At 30.0% G+C, this 14,340-nt stretch overlaps 7 protein-coding genes across 7 annotated transcripts; 3 read left to right on the top strand and 4 right to left on the bottom strand. All coding sequences in view use genetic code 12, as the record gives it.

Moving 5' to 3' along the window:
- The first annotated feature begins 526 nt into the window (after positions 1 to 526).
- On the top strand, positions 527 to 3,128 carry MEF2 (Mef2p). The gene has a single exon (XM_064881756.1). The coding sequence runs from the start codon at positions 553 to 555 to the stop codon at positions 3,049 to 3,051; it is 2,499 nt and encodes an 832-aa protein (XP_064738718.1). The 5' UTR covers positions 527 to 552; the 3' UTR covers positions 3,052 to 3,128.
- A 23-nt stretch (positions 3,129 to 3,151) lies between these two features.
- RJT21DRAFT_35370 (uncharacterized protein) lies at positions 3,152 to 4,245 on the top strand. Its single transcript, XM_064884271.1, has one exon. The coding sequence runs from the start codon at positions 3,321 to 3,323 to the stop codon at positions 4,167 to 4,169; it is 849 nt and encodes a 282-aa protein (XP_064738717.1). The 5' UTR covers positions 3,152 to 3,320; the 3' UTR covers positions 4,170 to 4,245.
- Positions 4,246 to 4,322: 77 nt separating this feature from the next.
- PUT3 (Put3p) lies at positions 4,323 to 7,271 on the bottom strand (the record flags this gene model as incomplete). The annotated part of the gene is made up of 2 exons (XM_064885445.1): positions 4,323 to 6,631; positions 6,737 to 7,271. 2 exons carry the CDS (start codon positions 7,269 to 7,271, stop codon positions 4,323 to 4,325), a joined length of 2,844 nt encoding a protein of 947 aa, XP_064738716.1.
- An 86-nt stretch (positions 7,272 to 7,357) lies between these two features.
- Positions 7,358 to 9,625, top strand: RJT21DRAFT_35366 (leucine-rich repeat domain-containing protein). The gene has a single exon (XM_064884270.1). The coding sequence runs from the start codon at positions 7,606 to 7,608 to the stop codon at positions 9,448 to 9,450; it is 1,845 nt and encodes a 614-aa protein (XP_064738715.1). The 5' UTR covers positions 7,358 to 7,605; the 3' UTR covers positions 9,451 to 9,625.
- Positions 9,483 to 10,560, bottom strand: RJT21DRAFT_35364 (CAP domain-containing protein). The gene has a single exon (XM_064884269.1). The coding sequence runs from the start codon at positions 10,312 to 10,314 to the stop codon at positions 9,514 to 9,516; it is 801 nt and encodes a 266-aa protein (XP_064738714.1). The 5' UTR covers positions 10,315 to 10,560; the 3' UTR covers positions 9,483 to 9,513.
- A 371-nt stretch (positions 10,561 to 10,931) lies between these two features.
- Positions 10,932 to 13,712, bottom strand: RJT21DRAFT_35353 (ATP-dependent 5'-3' DNA helicase). Its single transcript, XM_064884268.1, has one exon. It carries the CDS (start codon positions 13,454 to 13,456, stop codon positions 11,213 to 11,215), a length of 2,244 nt encoding a protein of 747 aa, XP_064738713.1. The 5' UTR covers positions 13,457 to 13,712; the 3' UTR covers positions 10,932 to 11,212.
- A 255-nt stretch (positions 13,713 to 13,967) lies between these two features.
- On the bottom strand, positions 13,968 to 14,279 carry RJT21DRAFT_1397 (uncharacterized protein; the record flags this gene model as incomplete). The annotated part of the gene is made up of 1 exon (XM_064883353.1): positions 13,968 to 14,279. One exon carries the CDS (start codon positions 14,277 to 14,279, stop codon positions 13,968 to 13,970), a length of 312 nt encoding a protein of 103 aa, XP_064738712.1.
- Between the last annotated feature and the right edge of the window lie 61 nt (positions 14,280 to 14,340).

Below are 14,340 nucleotides of genomic sequence, written 5' to 3'. Positions count from 1 at the left end.
CGTAGTCGGAGTATTGTTTGTAGAAACTCTTAAAGTGATCGGCAATTGCAGGACTATATGCAGGATCTCTCCCCGGCGCTACCAGTTTTATGGGTGTTTTGAATGTTTTTCCAATTAAAATTAAAAAAGAAGTAGATTATTTAGCATAGAAGCTAATTTTTTTACATTTCAGTCCCTCCATAAGGTTTTTTATATAAACTTTAGTAATTTATGAAATTACGAAATATTGACCAAGATTAGCCTAAATCTTACAGAAATTTACTTACAAATCTAATGAAAAATACAACTTGATAACAGATCCAGATAACAATATAAGAATAAATGTATTAATTCATAAATGTCTTAGTTGTTCCTTACTATAGAAACAAAATCCACCCCAATACTCTCTGCACTCTTTTCTTATATTAATGGCATATTGAAGTTTAGTGATAAACTGTATGAGATAATGGATTGCGGCTGAGATTGTCGCATTATTTTCATAGTGAAAAATTATATCGACTTACCCTATTCAGTATGTATTCAAGCAGGTAATTATAGATACCACTAGAAGGTATGTCACGAATATGGAAGAGTTCACTATATAAGTTGAGTAAAAGGTACCTCCATGGGTCATATACTGTAAGTTCAAATTTAAAATTGAATGAAGTTGGAATGGATCGTACCAGAAATATTGGAATTATTGCTCATATCGATGCTGGGAAGACTACTACTACAGAAAGGATGTTATATTATAGTGGAAGAACAAAGAGGATAGGTAATGTTGATGAAGGAGATACAGTTACAGATTATTTACCATCTGAAAGACAAAGAGGGATCACTATTCAACTGGCAGCCATTACTATACCTTGGAATAATAATAAGATTAATATTATCGATACTCCAGGTCATGCCGATTTTACATTTGAAGTAATTAGGTCATTAAGAGTATTGGATGGTGCAGTAACAATTCTTGATGGAGTTGCTGGAGTAGAAGCTCAAACTGAAAAAGTTTGGAAACAAGCCAATTCTCTTGGAATTCCAAAAATCGCCTTTGTTAATAAGATGGATAGACCTGGAGCAGGATTTAGTAGAACAGTTAAAGAAATAATGGGAAAATTAAGAACTAAGGTAGCAGTATGTAATATGCCTTATTTCGAAGACAATAATGGAGAACCAAAATTCACTGGTGTTATAGATATTTTACATCAAAAGCTTTTGAAATGGACTCCTGAAGAAAATTCTCTTGGTGATGATATAGAAGTAATTGATATTAATAAAGATAATGAAAAACTTTCTGAACTATATGAATTGGTCAGTAAGGGAAGAGAATCTTTAGTTGAAGTTTTAGGTGAATATGATGAATCAGTCATTGATGCATTTTTGGAATGTGATGAAGATTATAATCAGATACCATTAACTGTTTTAAATAAAGCCATTCGTAAAGCAACCATTGCTAATGAAATAACTCCAGTATTTTGTGGAGCTTCATTTAGAAATATAGGAGTTCAACCATTAATGGATGCAATTGTTAATTATTTACCTTCACCTTTGGAAACCCAACTTCCTGAGATTAATCTTTCAACATTAGAAACAAGAAGTAAGAATAAAAGGATCACTGATAGGAAAGTTCAAATATCTATGGATAAATCAAAGGGACTTGTGATTAATAATAATCCTCTGTTAACAGTAGCACTTGCTTTTAAAGTCATGACTCATGCTACTAAAGGTGTAATGACTTTCTTTAGAGTTTATAGTGGGAAATTACATTCAAATTCAATTGCTATAAATACTAGAACTGGTAAAATGCTTCAAATAAAGAGATTATTACTTATGCATGGAGATGAACCTGAAGAAGTTAAATATATTGGAGCTGGGAATATTGGAGTTGTTACTGGTAATGAAGATGATATATTTACCGGTGATACATTAGTAAGTCATAGTCCTCTGAAAAAGACATTTTCTGGAGTAGAATCTCATTTAAAGCTTTTACCAATTGAAGTTCCTCCTCCACTTTTCAATTCTGCTATTGAACCTCGTACAGCTGGAGATCAAGCACATATGAATGAATGTATAAAGATTCTTATTCGTGAAGATCCATCTATAAAAGTTCGAATTGATGAAGAAATGGGTCAAACTATTCTTGGAGGAATGGGTGAATTACATTTAGAAATTGTAAGAGATAGATTATTAAATGATATGAAGGCTAAAGTAAGGCTTAGAGATGTTGCAGTATCATATAAAGAATCACTTGTTAAGAATAAATTCACTTCTTCAATAGCTACTAATACTGAAGGAACTGTATCAGTTGAAATTGAAATGGATACTTTTGAAGGTAAAGCATCCGAAAGTATATTTGCAGAAGAAGAAGGAGCTTTTATATTTGAAGAAGATAATAATATTATTATTTTAGAACCAAATGCAGCTCCAGAAGCACTTCTTGCACACGAAGAGAGAAGATGGAAATCAGAACATAGTTTTGAAGATATTCAAGAAGGAATAGTTCAAAGTTGTATAGCAGCTTTCCAAATTGGTGGACCAATATTTGGATTATCATTACATTCAACTGTTGTTAGAGTTAAACATTGGAAATTCCCAGTTACAGAAAATACAACTAATTTTCCTGAAATATTGGATACTAGTAGAAAAGCAGTTTGTCAATATATTGAAGAAAATAAAGATTGTTTTGGAATATTAGAACCATTTATGGAAACAAAAGTATATGTTAATTCTGGAGATTTAGGTGAAGTTTCTCATGATTTAACTCATAGATGTAAAGCAATTATTTTATCAGTTGAAGATGAAGCATCTCAAGATTTAGATGCTAATAAAGATTTATCAACTCATGTATATTTACCTCCTGATTATACATTAAGTAATTCCCAAGGATTATATGATTTTAAGAATCAAAAAATTATAATTGCTGAAGCTCCATTACGAGAAATGATAGGTTATTCATCTAAATTAAGATCTATAACTCAAGGTAGAGGAACTTTTGATATGTCATATATAGGTATGAGAAGAGCCTCTCAAGCCAGACAAGAGACCATAGCTCGAGAAATATCATTCATGTAAATAGTATAAGTAGACTTAATTAATTAGTTAGTTAGTTAATTAGTTATTATGTAAATAAATAAAATCTTTGTATTAGATTGCAAAAAAAGCGCAAAATTTTGTTGGCAGCAGCCACCTGCGGCACGGATGCAGGAAGCAACGAGGGACATGAAATAAAACCGGAAAAAATAAAATAAAAATAAAAACCTGGAACCGAACAAAACAGCCATGCCATATTAGCAGATTTATAGTATATATAATTAAGGGAAAATAATAATTAACTATAAAACATGACTACGGTAACGGATAATCGGAATCCACTTGATCTTGATAGAGAAAGAGTGACGTGTCTATTGTTAATTAATACGCATCTTATGAAAAAGTCTATAAATATATATAATAACATGTTATGCAATCCTCAAGCAATGCAACTGATGCCTCAAGAAGCTAAACTGGCAGCTATTGAATCATATCAGAATTGTATAAGGAGACTTCATTGTAATTTAACAGTTCTTAATTATATTCATGAGAAATATCATAATGATGCATCTCAACAATCATCTCAAACAAAAGCATCTTTCCCAATAATCTTATCTCCTCCAACTGATATGCCTGAATTAACTCAACTTTATAATAAACTTCAAGATTTATATCCTGAAGCAATGCAGTATATTAAGCTTAAACTTCAGCAGATGAAAAAACAGCATTTCCAACAACAACAACAGCAAGTTCCACCTCAAGCTCCACTACCTCCACAACAACAACAACAGCAGCAGCAACAGCAACTACAACAACAACAACAACAACAACCTCAAATGGCTCCACAACAGAAAGCTATACAAAATAGACAAGTCTCTCAACAACAGATGATGAACAAGGGTAATCTTCTAGGAACTCCCAATTCCAATGGATTAAATACTCCATCTCAACAAGAGTTTATTCAACCACAATTTTCTACATTTAATGGTCAAAATAATCCCAATCAAAATTATCAGAGTCCTATGTTGCAGAATGTTATACCTCAACAACAAGGGGGTCCACAACAATCCGTACAAGCTATATCTCCTCAACAAATTTTACAGCAAATGAATTTAGGTCCAAACAATAATCCTGGTGGAGGACTAGAATTTCTCAATTAATCTATATACCTGTATACTATATCATTTTGTATTAATATAAGTTGTAACACTTCTTCTGTATAAGTATTATTACTACTACTACTATTATTTCTACTCATTATTATTATTACATATTATATAATTGAATAAATTACTATGGCCTCCCCTCAAACTTTAAAAATTAGTAGGAGCATCACCACCAACATTTAACCATCCTGCATCATGAGTAATTTCGTTCCATAATTTTTGTTCTTCATCAAGATAAGTTAAACCTTCTATACCGGCCAAATCAGAATTATAAATATCACCAGCCATACCACTAACTGGTGGCATACCAGAAGGTACAGAAAAGCTAAAATCAAAAGAATCATTACTTAATTCTGATGTCATTCTTGTTGGTTCTATTGGATTTGATTGAGGAGGGAAATCTAATTCACTTTCTAATTCATTATCTAATTGATTTAAATGTTCATCATTAATATTAGAATTAGTTATTTCATTAACTTCTTCTACATGACTTAAATTTTCATTACTAACCATAAATTCTTCATCATCATGTTTAATTAATAAATCATTCATAACTCCATTAAAATCTAATACTTTAATTAATTTTAATAATTGAGCTCGTCTTAAAGCGGCTGGATAATTACCTAATCTTTTCATTTTAGTAAAGATTTGTAAAGCATGATCAAGATGTTCCTTTGTTGCATCATGAACTCCAAATGATGCATTAAATAATATTAAAGTTGAAGCTGAAGTAAATAAATATTCTCTATCCATCCATCCAAATAATGCCACCATATTTTCAGGTAATAAAGCCCAAATTGATTTTATAGTATTTATTGAAGCTTGAAATGATGCATTTAATAAAAATAAAACATTTTTAGAATATTTTGATAAATCAACATATTTATTAACGGAATTTTGTACTTGTAATTCCTTTAATTTTTTGGTAGCAAAATGAAATAATAATGGTCTAACAGCTAAATTCATACCTTGAAAATATTCTGTCATTAAATTAACAATTAATCTTGTAATTCTTACATTATCAGCTGAGAAATCAACTCTTAAAAAATCTGGTAATGCATTTTTCCAATTCATTAATTTATGAACAAGATCAGAAACTACTGGTAAAATATTTATAGTTGGTTGTTTTGTATATAATGATGATAAAATTATTGCATTAATTTGAGTTATTGTAACACAATTATTAATATAATCTGCTGGAGGAAATATATAATAACTTTTAACATCATCTTCATTATCATTTTTATTTGGTTCAATTTCAAAATCAATTGGTAATTCGGTTGAAACACTATCATCAGCAAAACTTAATGGTAATCCTGCTTTTGATGATAACATTCTTTCATACATATAAACTGTCCACCAAATTCTTCTTCTATGTTCTAATTCAAATCTATTAAGATTTTCTTTATCGGCATCAACATGCCATCCTAAAATTAATGTTGAACGAAGGGCTAATCCAAAATAAAAATATGATGCAATTGTACAATCTGCTACTTGTAAATAAAATGCATATAAAAGCATAACTTCAATACCTCCATCTTTTGTAATATTATCTATAGCTCCAGAAGCAAATAATCCAGTAAATAATTCTGATGCTTGATAAAAGAATCCTGAACCAGGTAATGTATCCTTTTCTTTCTTTTCTTTATTTTTATTCTTTTTAGTTTCATTACGAATCTTTTCTTGAACTCTCAGTTTTGTAACATGAGAATTTGATTCAGTTCCAAGATACATTTCTCCAATTGCAAATATAAGTAATATTTTACAAAACCAAATGGTTTCTAATATTGTATCATCATCAGCATCCTTTTTAATGGTATTTTCTTCTTCTAATGGACCAGTTTTAGTTGATATATTTCTCTTTAATATCTTTTTATTTTCATGAGCTCTTCCTGAATATAAATTAATAAGAAATCTCTTTACAAGTCCTTCATTAAAGAAATAAAAACATCCATCATTATAATTTATAAATGTATCAACTAATAACATAGCATATGAATATGATGGTAATGTAAAATTAATTGATAATCCCGGTCGAGTATTGGTTTTAGCAAGAGTAATTCGATAAGCATTACCTTCCTTTTCCAAGATTTCTGTTTCTCGTTTATGTTTGGTTATTGAAGTTATAGTATGATCTGATCTAGGTGATGAACCTTGTGGTGATGGAGATGGAGAAGTTGTTGATGAAGAACCTGTTAATAATGTAGAAGACAGAAATGATGGTACCATATTTTGAATTTCAAGACCAAATAATGTCATAGAAGATGATCCAACATATACTTTTTCACCAGTTCTAGATTGTATTAGTCTTCCATGTTTATCCAAAGATGGTTGGATAACTTCATTACCATAATTCATTTGTTGTTGTTGTTGTTGCTGTTGCTGTTGCTGTTGTTGCTGTGATCGGTAATGGTTATTATTATAATTATTATTAGGAATGGTATTGATACTATTGGCTATATTATTGATATTGGTATGGTTATTATTGGTACTATTATTGGTATTATTATTAATATTAATATTAATATTATTATTATCATTATTATTATTAAATAATGGACTCCGTATATTATTGGAAAAGCTATTCAGTTGAACAACCGTATTCTTTAAACGTTTATTTTCTTCTTCTTTAAGACTATTTCTTAATACAGCATTATCTTTCTTTAAACGGGCTATATCATCATGTAATTTAGATAAATATTTCATTGATACAACTATTTTCTTATCTGCTTCAACATATTCACATTTTGTCTTAGCTAATTGACATTTCTTACAAGGATCTCCACCAGGACATCGAATATGACGAGCTCGACATCTGATACATGCTAATGATGTACGTTTCTGACGAGGGGCAGAAGGCAGTGTAGATCGTTTAATATTAGGATTGGTATTATTATTATTATTATTATTATTATTATTATTATTATTAGTATTGGAAATATTATTAACTCCACTATTTGAACCACCTTGAATTGACTCATAACTATCTCCTGGTGATAAAGTACCCGCTTCTAATTCTAGATCGGGGTAATCTTCGGGCTTTATATATGGATCTCCCACATATTCACCCAGCTGATCTACGTCTCTCCCATTCATTTCACTTTTGAGGAATTATATATGGTTTAATCATTATGACTTCATCGTAATCCAGAACTCGGTTATAGAGTCAAAAAAAAATTAGACTGAGGCTTCGAGAAATGGCGGGGACTGCACACAAGCACCCACTCACACTCACACTCACTCACTCACTACTGTATCAGATCTTTAATAGTCCGATTACAAATGGTGGGGTTAACCGAGATGATGAGATTATTATTATAATGAATATAAACATTTCTTCTAATAGTTGTATATAGTAAGTAATTAGTTAGAATAATAGTTAGAGTAATAGTTAGAGTAATAGTTAGAGTTAGCAACTGTAATTAACATCATGATAGATTTCTATGATCTTCCACATGATATCATTCTACAAATATTTGAACTTGCTTCAGCAAGTACAGTATACGACAAATTCATTGATAATTTTAAATTCAATTCATTTCAATTAATAGCACTTGAATTTGTAATTAGTAAGAGATTAGTTATAAGTAAGAGTATACCTAAAAGAGTGGGGTATGATGCCGCTAAAATTATGTATTCATTAGCAGAATTTGATGATTCATTTCTTGTAATTGGATTGAAAAGAGGTATTGAAGTACTTAAAAAATTAATGATTATAAGTGAAGAATTAAATAAAGCTCAAATTCCTAAAGAAATTGTATTATTAATTAATTTAATTAATGAATCGGATTCAGATTGGCTTACAAAATTACTTGATATATTTGTATTTGAAAGATATTATAGAGATCCTGAATGTCGATATAGTTTACAAATTATTAATGAAAGTGATATATTTATTACCAAAAATTCTCATTGTTATGAATTAATGAATGATCTACGAGGTAGAATTAATAAACTTCAATTTCAAACTGGTAGGACACTGTTAATGAAGGGTAAAAGTCGACATTTATGGAATTTAACATCTTCTCCTACACTTGAAGAATTATATTTACCTAGATGTTCATTAATTGATTCAATTACAAGAAATATTTTTAAATCTTTACCTCGAACTTTGAAAGTAATAGATTTAACAGCTAATGATATAACTCATTTGAATGGGTTTATAATGCCTCCATTCTTAGAAAAGTTCATTATTAGAACCAATCAATTGTTAAGTTTAAAGGGTCCAAATTATTCTATTAGTCCAGTATTTCATACTTTAGATGCATCGGTTAATTCAATTAAACAATTAGAAGATATAATAGAATTTGGTTCAAGTCTTAAAATTTTCAGAATTTCTTATAATAATATAAAAACATTAAATCAGAAACAAATTCCTCCTCAAGTAGAAATATTGAATTTATCTGATAACCTTATTAAAGAAATCAATTTTATACTTCCTTCTTCACTTAAACAATTATATTTGGGTAATAACTCCTTAAAGTCATTACCAGATAATTTCTTCTTAAATTCAACAAATTTAAAAGTTCTTGATATTTCTGATAATAATTTTGATGATTTAGATGACTTAGGAACTTTACCATCATCTTTGAAAGAATTGGTATTAGATAATAATCAAATTGATTATTTTGAAATAACTAATGCTTTCACTACAAATTTAATAAAATTATCTATGATGTCTACTGGTTTAGTTGCATTAAGAAATATTAATATGTCTCCAAAGTTAAAACAATTAAATTTATCTGAAAATGAAATAAGTGATATTAGAAGAGTTCATTTTGGTTATGAATTATGTGAATTGAATTTATCTTCAAATAAATTAATTACATTTGGATTACCTGCTCAAGATTGTATTTATCCATCAACATTAAGACTGTTAAATTTAAGTTATAATCCTATTGTTGGTGGTCTTGATTGTATTAAATTACCGATGGAATTATCTTCTCTTTCTTTAAGTGGAATCCCCCTTGATATTATAGATAATAACTTGATTAAGAGATTTCCCAATACCTTGAATCACTTAGAATTAAATAATACATGTTTCACTAATTCTAAACCACGACCAAATAATATTATTCTTGATGTCAACTTTGAGAAATACCTACCTATTCTTAACAAACTATTCTTAGATTCTAATAATATAATTCTGATTAATAATGTGACATACCCAGATTGCTTACAGACTTTATCATATAAATTTAATTATATTCTGATATTTCCCTATGATTTAATTCCTTCAGCAGTAACTGATTTACGAGTTTCATATGATGGTTAGACCGAACTTTTATGACGTATATGGGGGGAGGGGGGTATATATAGAAAATTTACTTATTTTAAATTAAATAAACAAAGGTAAAACATTTTGAATAAATTTACCAATAATATTTCCAGCAGGATTGTATGAACAAACAACATACTGACCATTTATACCAGGAACATTACATTGCTTATAGGCACAACCAAGTTGAGTAGTTCCAACCCAAATAATTTGAGTAAAATGATTATAAATATTACTAACGTAGTTATAATTATTTCCTTCATTGTACCAAGCATCAAAAGCACCAGCAGCGCCAGAATAACCTACAGCCAAGTTTTCACCATAAGGTCCACCAGAATGAACTAAGTTTAAGGAACATGGTTGCAGATCAGCATAATTTTGAGCATAATTGTAAAGTTCTTGAGACCAAGTTAAAGCACCAGCTTTATGATCAGCTCTCTTTTGATTATGAAGGTCTAACATTTGTTGAGAGAATTGAACATCTTTAACATTACCAAAAGAATTTGATGTACTTGAAGAAGAAGTTGGAGCAGGAGCAGGAGCAGCAGATGTTTGAACAGTCACTAAAGTAGTTGGTTGAGCATCGGCAATTTTAGCTAATGCTGGACCTTGATTAGCAGAAGAAGTTGAAGGAGCTTGAGGAGCTTGAGTACTGGCTGCTTCTTGATCTTCAAGAATATTACCATTTTCATCTACATATATAATGGTAGTATAATGAATAACACCATCAGGTGCTTCTGATGGTTGAACAATTGCTTGACCATTATAAACAGTTGTATAATGAATATCAGTTACGGTAACGATTTTAGCTAAACCAAAGGACAGTAAAGCAAGGAATGGAATAACACTCGAGAATTTCATATCTAAATAATTAATTAATTAATTAATGAACAAATAAATAAATAAATAAATATTTTAATGAATGAATGAATGAATTATTAAAGTAAAAGGAGCGACACGAGTAGGTATAAGTTAATTTAGCTGAATTACAAGCTATGATTTAATAAAAAGGAAAGGACTGGGTATAACTATATAAATAAAATAAACAATATATAAAATAAAAACAGAAAAGAATATTGATATATATACAGAAATACTAAATACCAAGAATCAAACCTGAATTTAATACTACAAAAGTTTAATTCATATAATGTTGCCATTCTCCAGTCATATATTGTCTTGGAATTTCAAACATACAAATCTAAATCATATTTCTGTCATTGTACGTTTTTGCAATCGTTTACACGCGTTTTTGAGTACTCCCCCTTTTGTTAATAGTTTAATTTATATGCAAATCGGAGACTTTGTGTAATTGTTTATTTATCTCCAGACAATCTTAGCTTAACTAATGAGGAAATATCGGGAATGAGTCGATTAATAAAATTATTTTATAACAGTCAGGAGAGACTTGGCTGTCCTTTTCTAGAAACTCGACCGTTTAATATTATCTTCTGTTGTCAATTGAAAGATTATATTATGTGCATTAAGTACTGTGATCACATAAATTTTTAATAGAATAATATTCTTCGCTTATTTATTTAATTCTACATTTAGTATAGAAGAATTGAAATAGGTTTATACTTAGACTTAGACTTATACTTATACTTAGAGTTAGAGTTAGATCTAGAATAGGAATTACCATTGATTACATTAATCGATATAAGTACTCTGTTATTTCTAAATAAACATCAGAATAAACATCAGCATCTCGCAACTGCTGACATAAAGTCACCACACAGTGCAGCATGTCACACGAAAATCAATAATCTCCTAAATCCGGATATAGTATTTCAAAAACATTCAGCCCTTCAACATCATCAGATCGGGATTCATTCTCAACAAATGATGCCCAATTATGTAAATACTTGATACCGCATTGAGACATCAATTCGAGATCACCAACAACACATAGTTGCCTTTTGGCTCGTGTCATAGCAACATTTAATCTTCTTTTATCACGCAAGAATCCTACTTCTCGTATATCATTGGATCTAACTAATGAAATGATAATCACCTCCTTTTCTCTACCCTGAAATCCATCCACCGTAGAAATTTCAACATTTTCGAAACCTAATCTAGAATCCTTTTCCATTTCTAATTGAAAACTCTTTTTAAGTAAGGTTACTTGTCCATTATATGGAGAAATGATCCCTATATGATTCAGTAATACTCCACTTTCTAATAAATGCTTAACATGCTGAATGACAACTAGACATTCCATTTCATTATATTTTGAACCTGAACTTTCTCCAATATGACCATTATCATCATCTTCATTAGATTTTTCAGGAAAATCTCCTCCTTGAGTATCATACCATATACAAATCGGTGAAGTTTCATCATTCTCTTTAACATGTTTAAAATCAAGCAATGAAATATCCGATACAGATGAAAATGCTTTCAATTTCCCTTCATATAGTTCATTTGAAGGAAATTCCATAATATATTTATTCATTCTATACTGAGTATCCAATAACCTTTTGAATTTATTCCCTTCTAAATGTTTTACTAATCTATCAAATAATGTAAATTCTAGATTGGCTACTTTCTCAATAGAGAGATTTCCAAGAAGTGCTTCTATTTCATCTTTAGATTTCACTGTGGGAGGTAATTGTAAATTATCTCCGGCAATTACTAATCTTTTAAATCCAATATGATTCAAAATAGGAATCCAACATTGAGGCTCTAATGATTGAGAAACTTCATCAATTATAATAGTATCAAAAAATGGATTAGAAGGACTGAAATTTAAGCTGTTATCTTTGTACAATGCCAGTAATTCATACGAACCTGCACCGTGTAATGTACTTAATATAACATCGGCATTAACTAGGAGATCTTGAACAATCTTTTTCTCTCGAACTTTAAGTTCCTTCTTAAATCCTTTGAGTTCAGAATAAAGTAATCTTCTCTCAGAATATCTTTTACATTTCTTGATTTTTCTTAATGTATCATCAATATCCTTCTGGATATCCATTAATATATCTTTATTATTATTATCGCCACCATAATTTGCCTTTGAGAGGATATCTAATGAATGTCTTAAATTTGTTTCTAATAATCTTGCTGGATGTCCTAATCTTATTAATTTATCACGAGTTTTACCAGATTCAGTTCCATTAAACTGAATAGATAACCTTTCCAAAATTGTATCCACGGAAATATTAGATGGACCACAAACAAGAACTCTTTCACCCTTCTTGAACGTTAATTGCTTTATGATTTCCAAGATCACACTGGTTTTACCTGTACCTGGAGGACCATGAACGATGGTTATGGGAGATTCATTCACTGCAAATTGAACAGCAGACTTTTGTGAATCATTTAAACTAGGATTGAAGAATTCCACTAATTTCAGACCAGAAAATGGTGTTGGAAGATATTTAGCTTCTCCAAGTAGAAGTCTAACTATTGATGATTTATCTCCATCACTAAGCTCTCCTAATTTCCTCATTGTAGATAGCATTCTCTTGTAAGTAATACTATTTGTAAGTTTAACTACCCACATTCTTATATTATCATTGGAAGTATTATTATATAGTGCAAGCACCTTCTCTTCAGAAGAGTCATCATCAACTGATATAGTGATAGATTGTGAATTTTGCCTTATCACTACTCCCTCTAAAGATTCACCGATACTTTCTTTCTCTTTCTCTTTCTCTTTCTTCTTTTCCTTTTCTTTTCCCTTGACATCCTTTGACTTACCCATTCGATCTAATTTGACTATATCACCAACTCTCAAGGATCCAACTTGAAGTTCGTCATTGGGCGTACTCTTGAGGGAAGGATCAAGAATCAATTCGATCAAGGTCTTCCCACCCAAACCAAGTTTGATATTATTGACTATCAAATTGATAATGGCCAATCCTGCCAGGGCCAACTTTTTGGGCGAGTATGATTCCAAATATTCATTGGTAAGAAGTACATCCGACTTTTGTTCAATATTTATAGCATTTATAAATGATTCTACCAAATCTGCTTGCATTAACTTTTGCTTCATCATTTAATCATAGTTACTAAATGTCAATTGTTAGTATTTGAATAGTTAAATTGGTTATATGTGGGTATCCGTTTTTCAAGTAGAGACGTGAGCTGAATCATTCAATACTATGCATCTTGATACCTTTGATATATGATCATCCTGAAGTGCATAGGCATTGATTATAACAATGACTGGCCATGACAGAGATCAAACCACAATTGACATACTTTCTTTAAATGATGACCCATACAGAATTCAGAATTTAACAGCTTTTTCTAAATTTCCCTTTCAGTATAATGCTTTTTTTTCCACTCTGATATGCTATAAACTTCGATGGCAATTGGTTCAATCGCATACAACCATTCCCTTGATACAATACCTACATCATCAATAATACTCAATTTCATGAAGGATACAATACAGAAATAAATACATACACAAATAAATACAGAAATTATATAAGACTAATACGATTCATAATAAAAACAGACACTTTAATTTAAGTAATAACTAAGGAATAGTAGAATACAATCTATTGATTCTTTTGTAAGTCATCTAAATCTCTTCCAGTTTGTTCTTTAAGGAACTTACTAGCGTGTCTGTCTACCATATCGTAAATTAAGTTCTTCTGTTTGAAATATCCAGACATTCTGAGTAATGAAACAGTGGAGTCATAACATTTTTCTCCAAAGGCTAAGTAGTTACCGAACCATCTTCTGAAATCAACTGATGAGAAATGGGAACTATCAAATACCAATCCTGTGTTACGATGAATACCAGCTAAAATGATTGATATCAAGATCAAATCGAAAGAATAGTGGGCCAATTTACCAAGCTGAAACATTTGTTAGTCAGTTAGTTATACAATCTAATGAATTGCACTAATTCTAAAAATCATACATACT

Source organism: Scheffersomyces amazonensis, assembly GCF_036850825.1.
Source record: "Scheffersomyces amazonensis strain UFMG-HMD-26.3 chromosome Unknown RJT21scaffold_3, whole genome shotgun sequence".
NCBI classification, from domain to species: Eukaryota; Fungi; Ascomycota; class Pichiomycetes; order Serinales; family Debaryomycetaceae; genus Scheffersomyces; species Scheffersomyces amazonensis.
Note: the sequence above shows the minus strand (reverse complement) of the source record. Positions and strands in the feature narration are given on the sequence as shown.